This window comes from Haliotis cracherodii, unplaced genomic scaffold (assembly GCF_022045235.1).
Source record: "Haliotis cracherodii isolate W230 unplaced genomic scaffold, xgHalCrac1.p SCAF_40, whole genome shotgun sequence".
Lineage (NCBI taxonomy): Eukaryota > Metazoa > Mollusca > Gastropoda > Lepetellida > Haliotidae > Haliotis > Haliotis cracherodii.
In genome coordinates this window covers 1,597,230-1,617,297 of record NW_027266298.1, presented here as the reverse complement: position 1 = coordinate 1,617,297, position 20,068 = coordinate 1,597,230, and the positions used below count along the sequence as shown (strand labels likewise).

General features: G+C 42.9%; 1 protein-coding gene, 3 non-coding genes and 1 pseudogene across 4 annotated transcripts; all 5 read left to right on the top strand.

Moving 5' to 3' along the window:
• The first annotated feature begins 462 nt into the window (after positions 1-462).
• On the top strand, positions 463-1,947 carry LOC139441442 (uncharacterized). Its single transcript, XM_071222357.1, has one exon. It carries the CDS (start codon positions 463-465, stop codon positions 1,945-1,947), a length of 1,485 nt encoding a protein of 494 aa, XP_071078458.1.
• Positions 1,948-8,018: 6,071 nt separating this feature from the next.
• Positions 8,019-8,207, top strand: LOC139441466 (U2 spliceosomal RNA). Its single transcript, XR_011651571.1, has one exon. It is a non-coding gene; the product is annotated as a U2 spliceosomal RNA (small nuclear RNA).
• A 6,907-nt stretch (positions 8,208-15,114) lies between these two features.
• LOC139441545 (U2 spliceosomal RNA) lies at positions 15,115-15,303 on the top strand. Its single transcript, XR_011651622.1, has one exon. It is a non-coding gene; the product is annotated as a U2 spliceosomal RNA (small nuclear RNA).
• A 973-nt stretch (positions 15,304-16,276) lies between these two features.
• Positions 16,277-16,399, top strand: LOC139441501 (U2 spliceosomal RNA; annotated as a pseudogene).
• A 1,831-nt stretch (positions 16,400-18,230) lies between these two features.
• LOC139441482 (U2 spliceosomal RNA) lies at positions 18,231-18,423 on the top strand. The gene has a single exon (XR_011651576.1). It is a non-coding gene; the product is annotated as a U2 spliceosomal RNA (small nuclear RNA).
• The last annotated feature ends 1,645 nt before the right edge of the window (positions 18,424-20,068 follow it).

Below are 20,068 nucleotides of genomic sequence, written 5' to 3'. Positions count from 1 at the left end.
ACGTCTGGCCATGCTTTATCGGCGCTCTCTTTATACATAGCAAAATGGGTCTATTTACTCCATTTTTACATTCATCAAAGACGCTGAAAATCTCCACAAACGTCTTGCAGTCGGGTGTCGCACTCGTGTGCTGTCAACATTTTTACAGATTGGCGCCTGTAATATTGCTGGCCAATGATTTTAAGCGCTTCATGTAAATAAACAGCCCCTAAATGGTATGTTGTGTCAGTAGATGTACTTTGGCGGCGCAAGCCGGCAGCCGGCATCGCTTCTCGGCCTTTTGGCTAAGATCAAAGTATGGCTTAGTCACTGGTTGAGTGTCATTGCTTGTCACTGTGGCGATTACAGAGTATTGAATGTTTTTGCATTGTTAATCTGAACTTCTTTTTCAAGGTCTACGAGTGGGTATCAGCTTTGGCTGTGTGATCTTCAGTGGTCACCCCTCACCTCTCCTCCCCTGCCATGGCTTACAGCTCTGCCGTGAATGCTGGACCAGTCCCGGAGCAGTTCGTGGATAAGGAGGTCGAATCCCGGACTGTGAGGGTGTATTCGACTGCTCGTTTTACCTCTGTGCCAGACTTTGCTCGCCTGTTAACTACTGCTGTGCCTGACTTTGCCTTGACTGATTGCCAGGCCATATGGAGGACGGAACGCTCCGGCCAGGTGTATGTGACTTTGAAATCTGTTTCTGTGGCCCGTAAATTGCTGGACTTGAACTGTGTTTCCAATGGAGTTGAGAAATTGTACTTTTATGCCTATGGTGTCTTCATGGTTCCCTTACGGATCCATTGGCTGCATGCTACCGTTACAAGTGACTTTCTCAAGGATTTCTTCAGTCGTTATGGTCGTGTGTTGGACGCCTTCCGGGAATTTATTGCTGTGGATGGTGTTAACATTTTCACTGGTGTCCGTATTGTACGAATGGAGCTTACGGATGCTGAACGTACGTGTATCCCTCATATTGTGCGGTTTGGGGATAAGCAGTCCATGCTTGTTACTGCACCGGGTCGACTGCCTATCTGCCTCAAGTGTCACTCGGTTGGTCACGTGCGCGCCCGATGTCCTGGTTCGGATGTACCTACCCCTTCTACCGGAAAATCTACTGTGGCTCCTGCTGTTCCTGACGTTGTCGACCCTGATGTGATGGACGTGGAACCTGTTGATACTGTTGTTGCTGGCTGTGCTAGTGTCGTTTCCGTTTCGGAGTCTGTGGCTGGTGCTGTTTCGTCGGATGTCCGACCCCAGGATGTGGTTTCTCTGCCTGAGGACAGTGTTGTTGATGGGACCAAGGACGACAGTGACATGGACAGTTTGTCAGCCGATTCTGACGTTGAGCATGACGATGCCGTGGTGTCTCTACCCGTTGTCCCTCCTACCAAGAAGCAGTGTACTCGTGATCTTCCCGGTGCTGGAGTGTTTGAGAAGAGGACGCAGGTTGCTCGTGTCTCTGTGTCTCCTTCTTCCCCCGTTAGTTGGGCCGATCAGCAGTCTCAGTCTGACGTTCTGCTAGCTCAGATCCCTCTGGACTCTCTCGGTGGTGATAGTGCTGGATTTCCGCCTCTGCGTCGTGGTACCGTTAGTGCGCGTGGCCGTCAGGTTGCTCCCCCTCAAGTTGCCAAGGTGGTTTCCCCGTCCGGCTCTGATTCCGATGAAGAGCGTCTTTGGTTCTTTAAACTCCATGTGTCTCCTAACTCGTCTGGTGCTGGACTTCAAGTGGAAGTGGACACGGGCCATTGGAATGAATGTGTTCTCGATTTCCCTAAGGAAGGGCGTGAGAAGTTGAGGGTAGCTGTTGGGAACGTTCTTGTGAAAAAAGTGAACTTTTTCCGTCATCGTTTTCCTTTCAAGCCCAACCAGCCTCATGGTAACTTTGTGATTTCCTTGTGTGAGGAGGAATTTCGCTCTGGTGTTCCGAAGGAGCCTGTGGACTTAATTGTTTGTGCTTAGTGTTTCCTGACATGTCCATCGCTTGCTTCTGATCTTTTTTCCTCTTTACTTGAATCTATGTTAGCACTGCAGGGCTCACAACTGTGATAATTTTAGGCGGCCCTGCAGTGACAGCGATGTACGCGCCTGTATTAAATTCTCTTTAGGAAATAAATTTTATAAAAAAGAAAAAAGTATCGGTTATTGCATTTGCGAAGCGAGAAACTAGAGTCCTTTGTAGGGTGATTTTGTGTATTATATGTGATTTTTGTCTTGTGTGCTTTTTGGTTTACATTTGTACTTTCCTTCTCCAGGTCTACGGGTGGGCATCGGTAACTTTTAGTTGCCGTGTGACCTTCGGGTCTCCCCCCATGGCTTACCATGCGGCAACGGTTTCCCCGGCAGTACCAGTGCACTTTTTGGATAAGAGGCGGTGCGCCAATACGGTACGTGTAAAATCCGTAATTCGTAACTTTGATAGAGAAAACATTTTGGAAATTCTTCAAGCTGCCACACATAACTCAATTCAGGCTCGTGAAATTCAGTCCATATGGAAAACAGAAGCTTCGGGTACCTGGTTTGTGACATTTCGGCTTGAGAACCGGGCACGGCTTCTCCTACTTGCCGGCTCAGTGACATATCAAGATGTCAAGATAGAGTTTTCCCCTTATGACAAAGAAGTGGTTGATCTCCGTATCCATTGGATCCATGATGTTGTCTCAGACCAGTTTCTCCGGAACTATTTTTCCCGGTATGGGACTGTGCTCTCTGTTTCGGCGGAGACTGTGTTGGTGGGGGGTGCCCCAGTTCATTCGGGGGTTAGGATCGTCCAACTTCAGCTTGATAAAGCCAACGCGGACAGTGTCCCTTACATTGTTCGGTTAGGGGACAGGATGTCCATGCTTATCACTGCGCCTGGCCGCTTACCTGTCTGCCTCAGATGCTACCATCTAGGCCATACCCGTCCTGATTGCCCGAACAGTTATCGCAATCGCCGTAAGCCCGAGATGCCTGGCGCTTCTAAGGATGTAAGTTTGAATGATGTGACTTCTAATGCTCAGCCTGGCCCTGATGTGGGTGGGGAAGGGGAATTGCCCAGTGTGGTGGGGATTTCCTCTGAGACACTGATCATTGACACCAGTATGGGTGCTCCTGTGCCTGGGGTTAACGGCGATGTTGTTGGGACAAGTGACAGTGACGGTGACTGTGCTCTTGAGTGTGAGGGTGATGATGAGGGTGAAGGTGAGGGTGAGGGTGCGGTTGTGGGTGAGGGTGGGAGTGTTCCCAGCCGCCCCACATATTCAGAGGTCGCTGCCGTTTCTCCATTACCTTCTCAGGACCCTATGGATTCCCAGGATGGGGCTGATGACATCCTTGCTCTTATTGATCCACATGTGTGGCAAACGGTCCCATCAAAGTCACGTGCGCGTTCTAAATCCCAGGGGGGCTCAGCGGGAAAAAGGTTGCGGGTATCCTGCATCCCTCCGGGGGTAGCTGATGCTGCTGCGGCTGCAGTGTCTCGGTCCCCTTCTGGGTCGCGCAGGTCTGAGACAGTGTTTGAACCTGAAGATCCCCCATAAATTGTATGATGTATATTTGTGCCCAGATAACGAATTGTTGCTATGTCCATCATTTACGAGTTAGCTCGATGGCCTTAATTTCGTTCGCCAGGTTCTCCCTATGTAGGGAGTGTATACTTTCTTTTTTATCTGTCTTTTGTATGTGTGTGCTGGTTGTGCTGCGTGTTGGCTGTTGCCCTGTCTTGGGGTTTGAGGGGGTGGTGGTGGATTTGTTGGGGGTGGTAGAATTGTTGGGGGGTATGGCTGTAGCATTCTGGGAAATTTTCTTTTACTTGGTATTGTGTTTTCGTATTAACTGGGTTGGGGATATTTGCATATTAGTTTACAGTTCTCTCTTTAAATTTTTTCTTTGGTGTTTTGGGTTTCTTTGTCTATTATATCCTTGTTTTGCAGTCATCTCATCCTTAAGGTATGTTTTATTTTCAAAAATTTTGTTGTATTTTGGGTTTGTTTCATGTTTGTTTTTTTTCTTCCTTTTCCTAGTTGTTTTTGTATTTCGTTGCTGTTTGCTTCTGCATTTTTGTATTTCATCATTGTGTGTTCTTTTAGTATGGTCTTTGTGTTGTATTTTGTTAGTATTATATCCTTTTTGCCTTCTGTATATTCTCCACACAACCACTTTTTATGTACAATTTTGTGTCAATTAATTGCAATGGACTTTTAGATGATTCTGTTAAATTAAATTTATTGTCTCATTCTTTTGTCACTGACGGCATTGATTTTCTATTTCTTCAGGAGACCCATGTGTATAATTTGGCAATTGCTAAGTCTTTCGAGTCTAAATTTAATGGGAAGGCCTTTTGGAGTTTTGGGAGCAATTTTAGTCGTGGTGTGGGGTTTATTGTTTCTTCTAAACTTAATTTCGTTGTTGATTATTTTTATTTTGATATGGAGGGGAGATTATTGGTTGTGGATTTAAATATTGATGGCTTTAATGTCCGGTTTATTAATATTTATGCTCCCAATATTCCTGCCGATAGGGTTAATTTTTTCCATACTATTTCTAAATATTTTGTAACGAATAAGCTTGTGATTTTAGGTGGGGATTTTAATTGTGTTCTAAATGTTGCTTTGGATAAGATAGGTGGTAGGGGTGTTGTTCAGGCGGGGTCTCATCTGCTTAAACAATGGGTCTCTGATTTTTCTCTCTTTGATGTCTATCGCTCCAAATTTCCTGGTTCTGTGGCGGTATCATGGCGCAATACAGCCGGCGTCGGATCTCGTCTGGACCGTTTTTATATTTCCTCTTCTCTTCGCTGTTCTCTTGTGTCTGCGGACATATCTCCATGTAGTTTTTCTGATCATGATTATGTGTCTTTTAAGCTGAAGGATTTTGCTGGCATAAGTTTTGGTCCTGGATATTTTAAATGTAACAACTCTTTATTGGATAATTCATTTAAAGCTCTCTTTGCTGGCTTTTGTTTCAATCATGTTCCCCCTTTGGCTTCTATATCTTTAGATTGGTGGGATGCTTTTAAATTAGAAATAAAGTCCTTTCTCCAATTATTTGCCAAAGTTCGTAAATCGCAGCAGGCATCCCTTCGTAAGGATTTGGTATATGAGTATAAGAATTTATGCCAAGCTGAATCTTTACATCCTGGACTTTATTCTGACCAAATTGCGGCTGTTAAAAAACAACTTCACGATTTGGAAATTTTGGAATTCAGAGGTAATTTAGTCCGATCTAAGGCTAAAGACCTTGAAATTGGTGAACGACCTTCCAGTTACTTTTTACGCAAGGAATCACAGAGGGGAAAACGTAAATCTATTTCTTCTATTTTAGACCCTTTTGGGAATAAGTTGTCTACCTCTCGTGAGATCATGGGTGTTTTTGTTGATTTTTATAGTGATCTTTTTGGTTATGAACCCATTGATGATGAAATTTGTACCGAATTCCTTGCTGATTTACCTACACTTGATTCGGTTGATTCGGCCTCACTGGAAGGAGATATATCTCGTGATGAAATTCTAAACACCCTTAAGGCTATGGAGAATGATAAATCTCCTGGTCCGGATGGGCTTACTAAGGAATTTTATGTTTCTAATTTTGATGTTCTCGGTGATGTCCTTCTTCGTGTTGTTCAGCTGTCTTTTCAGGAACATACTCTTCCTGCTTCTTCTAAAACGTCCTATATTTCTCTCCTGTGTAAGGACATGAATAATGCGGAAAATGTCCGTAATTGGCGTCCTATCTCATTGTTAAATGTTGATGTGAAATTGATCTCAAAATTACTGTGCACACGTTTAGGCAAGGTTATAGGTAGTATCGTGCATGTAGATCAAACTTGTGCTGTTCCGGGCCGTTCTATTCATGACAATTGTCACCTTATTCGTAATGTGCTGGATTATGTGGATCAGAAAGATCTGCCTTGTGCCTTTATTAGTTTAGACCAGGAGAAGGCTTTTGATAGAGTCTCTCATCAATTTTTGTTTAAAGTATTGGACGCTTTTGGTTTTGGTCCAAATTTCAAAAAATGGGTCAAAATTCTTTATACGGACATTTCTAGTGCGATTTTAATTAATCAGCACATTTCACAGCCTTTTCCAGTAACGAGGTCTGTCCGGCAGGGGTGTGGTTTATCTCCATCCTTGTATGTATTAGCACTGGAACCTCTGTTAAATTATATACGTAAAAAATCACAAATTTCAGGTGTAAAACTACCTGGTACTGATGATTCAGCTAAGATATCTGCTTTTGCTGATGATGGGCTGGGGTTTTGTACTTCTGACGCTTCTATTGGTCATCTTTTGGCTGCTTATTCTTTTTATGGTAAAGCGTCAGGCTCCAAATTGAATCTTGCTAAAACTCATGGCATTTTTGTGGGTAAGTGGCGTAGTAGATCGGATCATCCTTTTGGTATCTCTTGGATCGAGCATTCTAAAATTGTTGGTATTATGACAGGCAGGAATGTCAGTGCGGACGATCAATTTTATCCTATACTATCTAAATTTCGGTCTGTTTTAAATGTAACAAAGGGACGCTCTATTTCTATTTTTGGTAAAACTGTTGTGTGCAATGTCATGGCCTTATCTAAGTTGTGGTACCGTGGGGCGGTAACACCGTTTTCTAAACATTATGTTGAACTCTTTCAGAGGGAGACTTTTCGGTTTATTTGGAGCTCCACTGCTGAACCCATTCGGAGGTCAGTGTGTCATAAAACTGTTTTAGATGGGGGTTTGGGTGTTGTTCACATCCAATCAAAATTATTTTCTTTCTATTTACGACACATTCAAAATCTGTTAACTCATTTTTCAGCTAAGTGGACGTTTTTTGCTAAGTATTGGCTAGGGATGTCCTTACGTCACTATTGCTCTGCTTTTGCTTCGTTACTTTTTCCTCATTCTGAGACGATGCCTATTTTCTACCAGCATTGCTTTTTGGCTCTTAAACGGTTTGAGGCCGTTCATTCTCATTTTCTGATAGATATGTTTCGGTTCACTTCTAAACAGTTTTATGTCTGTTTATTGCAAACTGTTGTGGAAAATAAAATTGAGTTGTTGTATCCACGTATTCCTTTTCGTCATGTTTGGCTTAATTTACATAATCATTTTGTGGATCCACTTTCCAAATCTGTCAACTATCGTCTCATCTATGATTCTCTTCCTTTAGGGTATGCTCTTTATGCCCGGGGTATGTCTGTCACTCCAAACTGTCCTCTCTGTCGTTTGGCAATAGAAACTTCCGATCATCTTTTTATCTATTGCCAGTGTGTTGATGTGTTGTGGGATATCGTTTTCAAGTGGTTAGATCATTTATCGTTTGGGCTCATGAAACGAAGTACTGAGGTAATTCGGTTTACTTTAATACCGAAAATTCCAAATTCCCACCGGAAATCGCTCTGTATTTATCTTTTGACATTAGCAAAATATTCCATTTGGCTTGTCCGAAATTCTAATAAATTTGAGCATAAAAAATTGAATGGAAATGATATCATGTTGCGTTTTTTGTCTTTCCTTAGGACACGTATCAGGGTTGACTTTTGTCGTTTTTCATTTTCTACTTTTTCTGATTATTGGCTTTCTTCTTCACTTTTTTGTTCTGTTGATGCTGATCATACTCTCAAACACAATGTGTAAACCATATTTTGCTTCTATTTTGTTGCTGTTGTATTGTTTAGTTTAATTATTATTGTTGATTGTCCATTTCATGGTATTTCATGTTGTTTCACTTTGCTTGTCCACTTGCCCCGCATCTGCAAATTGCAACTGGCATTTTTATCAAATGTTTGTGTGGTTGGTGTTGTTCTTGTTGCCATAATTTTGCTCCTTTCGCTGTATGTTATCTCTTTTTCATCTTACCATTACCTTACTGTTTCTGTGTGGTATTTTGCTTACTGTTATAATTCTGGTTGTTTGGCTCTGATCATTCTGTTAAGTATATTTTTTGTGTACCTTATGTTCTCTTCTTGTAGATGTCACTCTGTTAGCACTGCAGGGCCCACAACTGTGATATATTTAGGCGGCCCTGCAGTGACAGCGCTGTCCGCGCATGTACAAAATTAGATTTCGGCAATAAATTTTATAAAAAAAAAAAAAAAAAAAAAGTATCTGTTCTTATCAGCTTAATATCTGATACGTCTCCTAATGGAGACATCGATATTAAACTGATTTTTAGAATGGGATGAGGTGCCACGGGGCTTGCTCCGCCCTCATCACGGGTTGACCCGGTATTGCAGTACCTCCGGGAATGGCCCACCACTCATATTTCAATCAAAAATTAGAACTCTCAGCTTTGCCTACATCTTCACATTCGTCTTATTTGGCACTGCCGCTCCGTTTTTCGCCCTTACTTCTCAATAGATACCATATTTTATTACTTTGAAACCTTAGACATATACCTGTTCACACGTGCAGTCCGTCCCTTAACCACACCAACCCCTACAAGTTTGTAAAAGTAGCATTTTTCAACTTTCAGCTACATACAGTCCCCCGTAACCAAGGCCGTCGCCCATGACGCCGCACGCCGGATATGACGTCTAGACAATCACTCTGTCACAACAACAGTCTGCTTCGTCACTACAAGACGTTTTCAACGTCGCATCCCCCCCTAAATAGATGTTTAAAGAACTACACACGCGCCTGACGCGTCATTACACTTTGTGCAAGTGAGTTCATTTTCCAATATTCATTACAGTTCAGTCGGTTTTTTTGTCTTCAATGCAATTTTTCATGCAATTCATTCATTTTTAGCTTTGCTGGACACCTTAAGTATCTTTACCTTTAGTTTATTTAATACATTGGGGCAATTTGGATGGGAATGTCACTCTTACCCACGCCCGACTCTGTCAAAGTCGGGCCCAAGCTAATTCAAGCTGGCCTGTCTCCCCTTGCCTCCCCGACTCCACTCATTAAGTCCTAATGTCGCGGCCGGTATTCACGTTGGACTGGGTCGCTGCAGGACGTTTACCCAACGTCTGGCCATGCTTTATCGGCGCTCTCTTTATACATAGCAAAATGGGTCTATTTACTCCATTTTTACATTCATCAAAGACGCTGAAAATCTCCACAAACGTCTTGCAGTCGGGTGTCGCACTCGTGTGCTGTCAACATTTTTACAGATTGGCGCCTGTAATATTGCTGGCCAATGATTTTAAGCGCTTCATGTAAATAAACAGCCCCTAAATGGTATGTTGTGTCAGTAGATGTACTTTGGCGGCGCAAGCCGGCAGCCGGCATCGCTTCTCGGCCTTTTGGCTTGCGTCAAAGTGCAGTATCGGTTATTGCATTTGCGAAGCGAGAAACTAGAGTCCTTTGTAGGGTGATTTTGTGTATTATATGTGATTTTTGTCTTGTGTGCTTTTTGGTTTACATTTGTACTTTCCTTCTCCAGGTCTACGGGTGGGCATCGGTAACTTTTAGTTGCCGTGTGACCTTCGGGTCTCCCCCCATGGCTTACCATGCGGCAACGGTTTCCCCGGCAGTACCAGTGCACTTTTTGGATAAGAGGCGGTGCGCCAATACGGTACGTGTAAAATCCGTAATTCGTAACTTTGATAGAGAAAACATTTTGGAAATTCTTCAAGCTGCCACACATAACTCAATTCAGGCTCGTGAAATTCAGTCCATATGGAAAACAGAAGCTTCGGGTACCTGGTTTGTGACATTTCGGCTTGAGAACCGGGCACGGCTTCTCCTACTTGCCGGCTCAGTGACATATCAAGATGTCAAGATAGAGTTTTCCCCTTATGACAAAGAAGTGGTTGATCTCCGTATCCATTGGATCCATGATGTTGTCTCAGACCAGTTTCTCCGGAACTATTTTTCCCGGTATGGGACTGTGCTCTCTGTTTCGGCGGAGACTGTGTTGGTGGGGGGTGCCCCAGTTCATTCGGGGGTTAGGATCGTCCAACTTCAGCTTGATAAAGCCAACGCGGACAGTGTCCCTTACATTGTTCGGTTAGGGGACAGGATGTCCATGCTTATCACTGCGCCTGGCCGCTTACCTGTCTGCCTCAGATGCTACCATCTAGGCCATACCCGTCCTGATTGCCCGAACAGTTATCGCAATCGCCGTAAGCCCGAGATGCCTGGCGCTTCTAAGGATGTAAGTTTGAATGATGTGACTTCTAATGCTCAGCCTGGCCCTGATGTGGGTGGGGAAGGGGAATTGCCCAGTGTGGTGGGGATTTCCTCTGAGACACTGATCATTGACACCAGTATGGGTGCTCCTGTGCCTGGGGTTAACGGCGATGTTGTTGGGACAAGTGACAGTGACGGTGACTGTGCTCTTGAGTGTGAGGGTGATGATGAGGGTGAAGGTGAGGGTGAGGGTGCGGTTGTGGGTGAGGGTGGGAGTGTTCCCAGCCGCCCCACATATTCAGAGGTCGCTGCCGTTTCTCCATTACCTTCTCAGGACCCTATGGATTCCCAGGATGGGGCTGATGACATCCTTGCTCTTATTGATCCACATGTGTGGCAAACGGTCCCATCAAAGTCACGTGCGCGTTCTAAATCCCAGGGGGGCTCAGCGGGAAAAAGGTTGCGGGTATCCTGCATCCCTCCGGGGGTAGCTGATGCTGCTGCGGCTGCAGTGTCTCGGTCCCCTTCTGGGTCGCGCAGGTCTGAGACAGTGTTTGAACCTGAAGATCCCCCATAAATTGTATGATGTATATTTGTGCCCAGATAACGAATTGTTGCTATGTCCATCATTTACGAGTTAGCTCGATGGCCTTAATTTCGTTCGCCAGGTTCTCCCTATGTAGGGAGTGTATACTTTCTTTTTTATCTGTCTTTTGTATGTGTGTGCTGGTTGTGCTGCGTGTTGGCTGTTGCCCTGTCTTGGGGTTTGAGGGGGTGGTGGTGGATTTGTTGGGGGTGGTAGAATTGTTGGGGGGTATGGCTGTAGCATTCTGGGAAATTTTCTTTTACTTGGTATTGTGTTTTCGTATTAACTGGGTTGGGGATATTTGCATATTAGTTTACAGTTCTCTCTTTAAATTTTTTCTTTGGTGTTTTGGGTTTCTTTGTCTATTATATCCTTGTTTTGCAGTCATCTCATCCTTAAGGTATGTTTTATTTTCAAAAATTTTGTTGTATTTTGGGTTTGTTTCATGTTTGTTTTTTTTCTTCCTTTTCCTAGTTGTTTTTGTATTTCGTTGCTGTTTGCTTCTGCATTTTTGTATTTCATCATTGTGTGTTCTTTTAGTATGGTCTTTGTGTTGTATTTTGTTAGTATTATATCCTTTTTGCCTTCTGTATATTCTCCACACAACCACTTTTTATGTACAATTTTGTGTCAATTAATTGCAATGGACTTTTAGATGATTCTGTTAAATTAAATTTATTGTCTCATTCTTTTGTCACTGACGGCATTGATTTTCTATTTCTTCAGGAGACCCATGTGTATAATTTGGCAATTGCTAAGTCTTTCGAGTCTAAATTTAATGGGAAGGCCTTTTGGAGTTTTGGGAGCAATTTTAGTCGTGGTGTGGGGTTTATTGTTTCTTCTAAACTTAATTTCGTTGTTGATTATTTTTATTTTGATATGGAGGGGAGATTATTGGTTGTGGATTTAAATATTGATGGCTTTAATGTCCGGTTTATTAATATTTATGCTCCCAATATTCCTGCCGATAGGGTTAATTTTTTCCATACTATTTCTAAATATTTTGTAACGAATAAGCTTGTGATTTTAGGTGGGGATTTTAATTGTGTTCTAAATGTTGCTTTGGATAAGATAGGTGGTAGGGGTGTTGTTCAGGCGGGGTCTCATCTGCTTAAACAATGGGTCTCTGATTTTTCTCTCTTTGATGTCTATCGCTCCAAATTTCCTGGTTCTGTGGCGGTATCATGGCGCAATACAGCCGGCGTCGGATCTCGTCTGGACCGTTTTTATATTTCCTCTTCTCTTCGCTGTTCTCTTGTGTCTGCGGACATATCTCCATGTAGTTTTTCTGATCATGATTATGTGTCTTTTAAGCTGAAGGATTTTGCTGGCATAAGTTTTGGTCCTGGATATTTTAAATGTAACAACTCTTTATTGGATAATTCATTTAAAGCTCTCTTTGCTGGCTTTTGTTTCAATCATGTTCCCCCTTTGGCTTCTATATCTTTAGATTGGTGGGATGCTTTTAAATTAGAAATAAAGTCCTTTCTCCAATTATTTGCCAAAGTTCGTAAATCGCAGCAGGCATCCCTTCGTAAGGATTTGGTATATGAGTATAAGAATTTATGCCAAGCTGAATCTTTACATCCTGGACTTTATTCTGACCAAATTGCGGCTGTTAAAAAACAACTTCACGATTTGGAAATTTTGGAATTCAGAGGTAATTTAGTCCGATCTAAGGCTAAAGACCTTGAAATTGGTGAACGACCTTCCAGTTACTTTTTACGCAAGGAATCACAGAGGGGAAAACGTAAATCTATTTCTTCTATTTTAGACCCTTTTGGGAATAAGTTGTCTACCTCTCGTGAGATCATGGGTGTTTTTGTTGATTTTTATAGTGATCTTTTTGGTTATGAACCCATTGATGATGAAATTTGTACCGAATTCCTTGCTGATTTACCTACACTTGATTCGGTTGATTCGGCCTCACTGGAAGGAGATATATCTCGTGATGAAATTCTAAACACCCTTAAGGCTATGGAGAATGATAAATCTCCTGGTCCGGATGGGCTTACTAAGGAATTTTATGTTTCTAATTTTGATGTTCTCGGTGATGTCCTTCTTCGTGTTGTTCAGCTGTCTTTTCAGGAACATACTCTTCCTGCTTCTTCTAAAACGTCCTATATTTCTCTCCTGTGTAAGGACATGAATAATGCGGAAAATGTCCGTAATTGGCGTCCTATCTCATTGTTAAATGTTGATGTGAAATTGATCTCAAAATTACTGTGCACACGTTTAGGCAAGGTTATAGGTAGTATCGTGCATGTAGATCAAACTTGTGCTGTTCCGGGCCGTTCTATTCATGACAATTGTCACCTTATTCGTAATGTGCTGGATTATGTGGATCAGAAAGATCTGCCTTGTGCCTTTATTAGTTTAGACCAGGAGAAGGCTTTTGATAGAGTCTCTCATCAATTTTTGTTTAAAGTATTGGACGCTTTTGGTTTTGGTCCAAATTTCAAAAAATGGGTCAAAATTCTTTATACGGACATTTCTAGTGCGATTTTAATTAATCAGCACATTTCACAGCCTTTTCCAGTAACGAGGTCTGTCCGGCAGGGGTGTGGTTTATCTCCATCCTTGTATGTATTAGCACTGGAACCTCTGTTAAATTATATACGTAAAAAATCACAAATTTCAGGTGTAAAACTACCTGGTACTGATGATTCAGCTAAGATATCTGCTTTTGCTGATGATGGGCTGGGGTTTTGTACTTCTGACGCTTCTATTGGTCATCTTTTGGCTGCTTATTCTTTTTATGGTAAAGCGTCAGGCTCCAAATTGAATCTTGCTAAAACTCATGGCATTTTTGTGGGTAAGTGGCGTAGTAGATCGGATCATCCTTTTGGTATCTCTTGGATCGAGCATTCTAAAATTGTTGGTATTATGACAGGCAGGAATGTCAGTGCGGACGATCAATTTTATCCTATACTATCTAAATTTCGGTCTGTTTTAAATGTAACAAAGGGACGCTCTATTTCTATTTTTGGTAAAACTGTTGTGTGCAATGTCATGGCCTTATCTAAGTTGTGGTACCGTGGGGCGGTAACACCGTTTTCTAAACATTATGTTGAACTCTTTCAGAGGGAGACTTTTCGGTTTATTTGGAGCTCCACTGCTGAACCCATTCGGAGGTCAGTGTGTCATAAAACTGTTTTAGATGGGGGTTTGGGTGTTGTTCACATCCAATCAAAATTATTTTCTTTCTATTTACGACACATTCAAAATCTGTTAACTCATTTTTCAGCTAAGTGGACGTTTTTTGCTAAGTATTGGCTAGGGATGTCCTTACGTCACTATTGCTCTGCTTTTGCTTCGTTACTTTTTCCTCATTCTGAGACGATGCCTATTTTCTACCAGCATTGCTTTTTGGCTCTTAAACGGTTTGAGGCCGTTCATTCTCATTTTCTGATAGATATGTTTCGGTTCACTTCTAAACAGTTTTATGTCTGTTTATTGCAAACTGTTGTGGAAAATAAAATTGAGTTGTTGTATCCACGTATTCCTTTTCGTCATGTTTGGCTTAATTTACATAATCATTTTGTGGATCCACTTTCCAAATCTGTCAACTATCGTCTCATCTATGATTCTCTTCCTTTAGGGTATGCTCTTTATGCCCGGGGTATGTCTGTCACTCCAAACTGTCCTCTCTGTCGTTTGGCAATAGAAACTTCCGATCATCTTTTTATCTATTGCCAGTGTGTTGATGTGTTGTGGGATATCGTTTTCAAGTGGTTAGATCATTTATCGTTTGGGCTCATGAAACGAAGTACTGAGGTAATTCGGTTTACTTTAATACCGAAAATTCCAAATTCCCACCGGAAATCGCTCTGTATTTATCTTTTGACATTAGCAAAATATTCCATTTGGCTTGTCCGAAATTCTAATAAATTTGAGCATAAAAAATTGAATGGAAATGATATCATGTTGCGTTTTTTGTCTTTCCTTAGGACACGTATCAGGGTTGACTTTTGTCGTTTTTCATTTTCTACTTTTTCTGATTATTGGCTTTCTTCTTCACTTTTTTGTTCTGTTGATGCTGATCATACTCTCAAACACAATGTGTAAACCATATTTTGCTTCTATTTTGTTGCTGTTGTATTGTTTAGTTTAATTATTATTGTTGATTGTCCATTTCATGGTATTTCATGTTGTTTCACTTTGCTTGTCCACTTGCCCCGCATCTGCAAATTGCAACTGGCATTTTTATCAAATGTTTGTGTGGTTGGTGTTGTTCTTGTTGCCATAATTTTGCTCCTTTCGCTGTATGTTATCTCTTTTTCATCTTACCATTACCTTACTGTTTCTGTGTGGTATTTTGCTTACTGTTATAATTCTGGTTGTTTGGCTCTGATCATTCTGTTAAGTATATTTTTTGTGTACCTTATGTTCTCTTCTTGTAGATGTCACTCTGTTAGCACTGCAGGGCCCACAACTGTGATATATTTAGGCGGCCCTGCAGTGACAGCGCTGTCCGCGCATGTACAAAATTAGATTTCGGCAATAAATTTTATAAAAAAAAAAATAAAAAAAAAGTATCTGTTCTTATCAGCTTAATATCTGATACGTCTCCTAATGGAGACATCGATATTAAACTGATTTTTAGAATGGGATGAGGTGCCACGGGGCTTGCTCCGCCCTCATCACGGGTTGACCCGGTATTGCAGTACCTCCGGGAATGGCCCACCACTCATATTTCAATCAAAAATTAGAACTCTCAGCTTTGCCTACATCTTCACATTCGTCTTATTTGGCACTGCCGCTCCGTTTTTCGCCCTTACTTCTCAATAGATACCATATTTTATTACTTTGAAACCTTAGACATATACCTGTTCACACGTGCAGTCCGTCCCTTAACCACACCAACCCCTACAAGTTTGTAAAAGTAGCATTTTTCAACTTTCAGCTACATACAGTCCCCCGTAACCAAGGCCGTCGCCCATGACGCCGCACGCCGGATATGACGTCTAGACAATCACTCTGTCACAACAACAGTCTGCTTCGTCACTACAAGACGTTTTCAACGTCGCATCCCCCCCTAAATAGATGTTTAAAGAACTACACACGCGCCTGACGCGTCATTACACTTTGTGCAAGTGAGTTCATTTTCCAATATTCATTACAGTTCAGTCGGTTTTTTTGTCTTCAATGCAATTTTTCATGCAATTCATTCATTTTTAGCTTTGCTGGACACCTTAAGTATCTTTACCTTTAGTTTATTTAATACATTGGGGCAATTTGGATGGGAATGTCACTCTTACCCACGCCCGACTCTGTCAAAGTCGGGCCCAAGCTAATTCAAGCTGGCCTGTCTCCCCTTGCCTCCCCGACTCCACTCATTAAGTCCTAATGTCGCGGCCGGTATTCACGTTGGACTGGGTCGCTGCAGGACGTTTACCCAACGTCTGGCCATGCTTTATCGGCGCTCTCTTTATACATAGCAAAATGGGTCTATTTACTCCATTTTTACATTCATCAAAGACGCTGAAAATCTCCACAAACGTCTTGCAGTCGGGTGTCGCACTCGTGTGCTGTCAACATTTTTACAGATTGGCGCCTGTAATATTGCTGGCCAATGATTTTAAGCGCTTCATGTAAATAAACAGCCCCTAAATGGTATGTTGTGTCAGTAGATGTACTTTGGCGGCGCAAGCCGGCAGCCGGCATCGCTTCTCGGCCTTTTGGCTAAGATCAAAGTGTAGTGTCTTAGCCAAACCAAATTGTGATCAACTCCCTATGGAGTGTACTCAGTGACTTTTGCATTGTTTGTTTCATTGATGTGCTGCTTGTGATTTTTATTGACTCTTCTCTCTACTCCACCAGGTCTACGGGCGGGCATCACCTGTTTTACAGGTGTGTGGCCTTCAGTGGTCTCCCCCCTCCTCTCTACCATGGCGTTCGTCAGTGCTGTGCAAGCTGGTGAGATTCCAGACAAGTACCTGGATCTCGACTATGCTGCTCGTACCGTCCGAGTCGACTCTCAGCAGCGGAATGTGTCCAAGGATGACCTTCTCCAGGTTCTCAAGGCCCAGGTTCCCTCCTTCAGTACTAAGGACTGTGTAGGCATCTGGAATACAGAAAAATCGGGTCAGTATTATGTGACATTTCGGTCCGGTGTGATGGTGGACACTTTACAGAGATTGGAGACTGTGGACTATGGGACTAATACTCTTACGTTCTCTCGTTACGGTGCACAGGTTGTTGTGTTACGGATTCACTGGCTCCACGCTACTATTATGAACTCATTCCTGAAGGATTACTTCTCTCAGTTCGGAAAAGTGTTGGACGTTTGGTGGGAGAAGAAACTCGTCGACGGTGACCAGTTGATCTCTGGTGTTCGTTATGTGAAGCTGGAACTTGCAGATACTGGGTTAGATGGGATTCCTCATATTGTTAAGTTTGGAAAACAGTCCATGTTGATTACGACTCCGGGCCGCCTGCCCTTGTGTTTAAGGTGTCACACGTATGGTCATATACGTTCCAAGTGTCATGAGCAGATTCCCAGCAGGAAACCGCCTACTGTGTCTCCGGTTGTAGTGCCAGTCCCCGATGTGAGTGTGGAGCTCCCAGTTCTGGAGGAGAGTGCTTCTGATGATGGATTGCTTATTGCTGAATTGGATTCTGCGCAGATTGTGACTCCTACTGTGCCAGCTGTGACAGTGGATACAGCGACAGGGATTAAGAGGAAACAGCCACAGGTTACCTCAGATTCTGACATGGATGATGGGAAAAAGATGAAGGATTCTGTACTGGATGTGCACGATGACTTTGGTCATTTGAGCTGGGCTGATCAAATGGAGATGGATTATACGGCGTCCCAAGTGACTGTTGATTCTAGTCAAGACAGTGTTCCAAGTGTCCGTTGCCCTGAAGATGAAGGTGGTTCTCTGCCGGATAGTGAGGACTCTGTCCTGGAATCTGCGTCGCCTTCCACCAGTGAGACTAATCTGCAGCAAACAGTTACACATCAGGATCGTTTTCTTCCACAAAAGGACCCCTTTGACTTGACTTCCTTTCCGGTCTATGTGAACCCAAGGTGGCAGGAGGAACACAAGAAGGGACTCCATCTCTTACGTAAAAAGTGGACCTTTCTTGTCAAGCTCTTTTGGGATGAAGCTCGTGGGTGCTACAAGGTCACCGAGAAGAAGTACGATGTTACGAATTGTGTACGTTCCTTTCCCCAAGATCAGCGACCAGAAATCCGGGATGCCGTTCGTCTCCTTCTCACTCTTAAAGTGCATCAGAACAAAGTGACTCTACAGTCTCTGGGCGTCCAAAAGAATACTTTCTACACTATGTCCTTGACAGAAGAAGAGATTCGATCTGCTTCGAAGTTGTGAACCCTGTTGTGCCTGTTTTGTGCCTAGACGGCTATAGGCCTGGTTTCATTTTCCCGTTCTGGAGCACGTGTGCTGTTTTGGACTTGTTCCTTGGACTTTAGGTTTTCTTTTCTCACTTATGTGTCGTTCTCATGAAGTGACCTTATTACTAATGTTCTGTTTTTCTTCTTTAGCTGCTAATGTTAGTGCTACCAACCTACACCTCTGTGATATGGTTTTTTAATTTCGTAGGTTGGTAGTTATTGCGCTGTCTGCATTTGTATTTTTCCAACTGATTAAATTGTCTTATTAAAAAAAAAAAAAAAAAAAAAAAAAGTATCTGTTCTTATCAGCTTAATATCTGATACGTCTCCTAATGGAGACATCGATATTAAACTGATTTTTAGAATGGGATGAGGTGCCACGGGGCTTGCTCCGCCCTCATCACGGGTTGACCCGGTATTGCAGTACCTCCGGGAATGGCCCACCACTCATATTTCAATCAAAAATTAGAACTCTCAGCTTTGCCTACATCTTCACATTCGTCTTATTTGGCACTGCCGCTCCGTTTTTCGCCCTTACTTCTCAATAGATACCATATTTTATTACTTTGAAACCTTAGACATATACCTGTTCACACGTGCAGTCCGTCCCTTAACCACACCAACCCCTACAAGTTTGTAAAAGTAGCATTTTTCAACTTTCAGCTACATACAGTCCCCCGTAACCAAGGCCGTCGCCCATGACGCCGCACGCCGGATATGACGTCTAGACAATCACTCTGTCACAACAACAGTCTGCTTCGTCACTACAAGACGTTTTCAACGTCGCATCCCCCCCTAAATAGATGTTTAAAGAACTACACACGCGCCTGACGCGTCATTACACTTTGTGCAAGTGAGTTCATTTTCCAATATTCATTACAGTTCAGTCGGTTTTTTTGTCTTCAATGCAATTTTTCATGCAATTCATTCATTTTTAGCTTTGCTGGACACCTTAAGTATCTTTACCTTTAGTTTATTTAATACATTGGGGCAATTTGGATGGGAATGTCACTCTTACCCACGCCCGACTCTGTCAAAGTCGGGCCCAAGCTAATTCAAGCTGGCCTGTCTCCCCTTGCCTCCCCGACTCCACTCATTAAGTCCTAATGTCGCGGCCGGTATTCACGTTGGACTGGGTCGCTGCAGGACGTTTACCCAACGTCTGGCCATGCTTTATCGGCGCTCTCTTTATACATAGCAAAATGGGTCTATTTACTCCATTTTTACATTCATCAAAGACGCTGAAAATCTCCACAAACGTCTTGCAGTCGGGTGTCGCACTCGTGTGCTGTCAACATTTTTACAGATTGGCGCCTGTAATATTGCTGGCCAATGATTTTAAGCGCTTCATGTAAATAAACAGCCCCTAAATGGTATGTTGTGTCAGTAGATGTACTTTGGCGGCGCAAGCCGGCAGCCGGCATCGCTTCTCGGCCTTTTGGCCAAGATCAGGTGTTTGGTTTATGCATTTGATTGTTGCGATTGTTTACTCTTTCAGAGTGTTGCTATTTACATGTTTCATTGCTTTGTTCATACTGTTTAACCTTTGTGCTTGTTCCTCAGGTCTACGGTGGGGCATCAGTTGCTTTGCAACTGTGTGGCTTTCGGGTCTCCCCCCATTTTCTCTTGACAGGTCAACGGTGGGGCATCAGTTGCTTAGCAACTGTGTGACCTTCGGGTCTCCCCCCTCTCCTTAATTCACCATGGCGTTCCGTGGAGCTGTTATCGCCCCTCCCATCGCCAGTGGCTATTATGATGCTTCTGCTTCCAGGAGGACTGTGCGCGTTGAATCGGAGGGTGGACGTGTTGACCGAGAGGACTTGGTGAGGATTTTAAAATTGGCATTTAAGGGGCTCCGGACAAATGAACTAGAATCTGTCTGGAAGACTGAAAAGATGGGTGTATGGTTTGTAACATTTTGGAAGGAAAACCGTGCTAGGCTCTTACTCGAATCTCAGATTTTGCGCCTTGAACATTTAACACTTCATTTTACCAGCTATGAAGTTGAGATTATGGATCTTAGGATCCACTGGGTACATGGGGTGGTGAAGGATCAGTTCCTTCGCACTTTCTTCCAGAAATATGGAGATATTT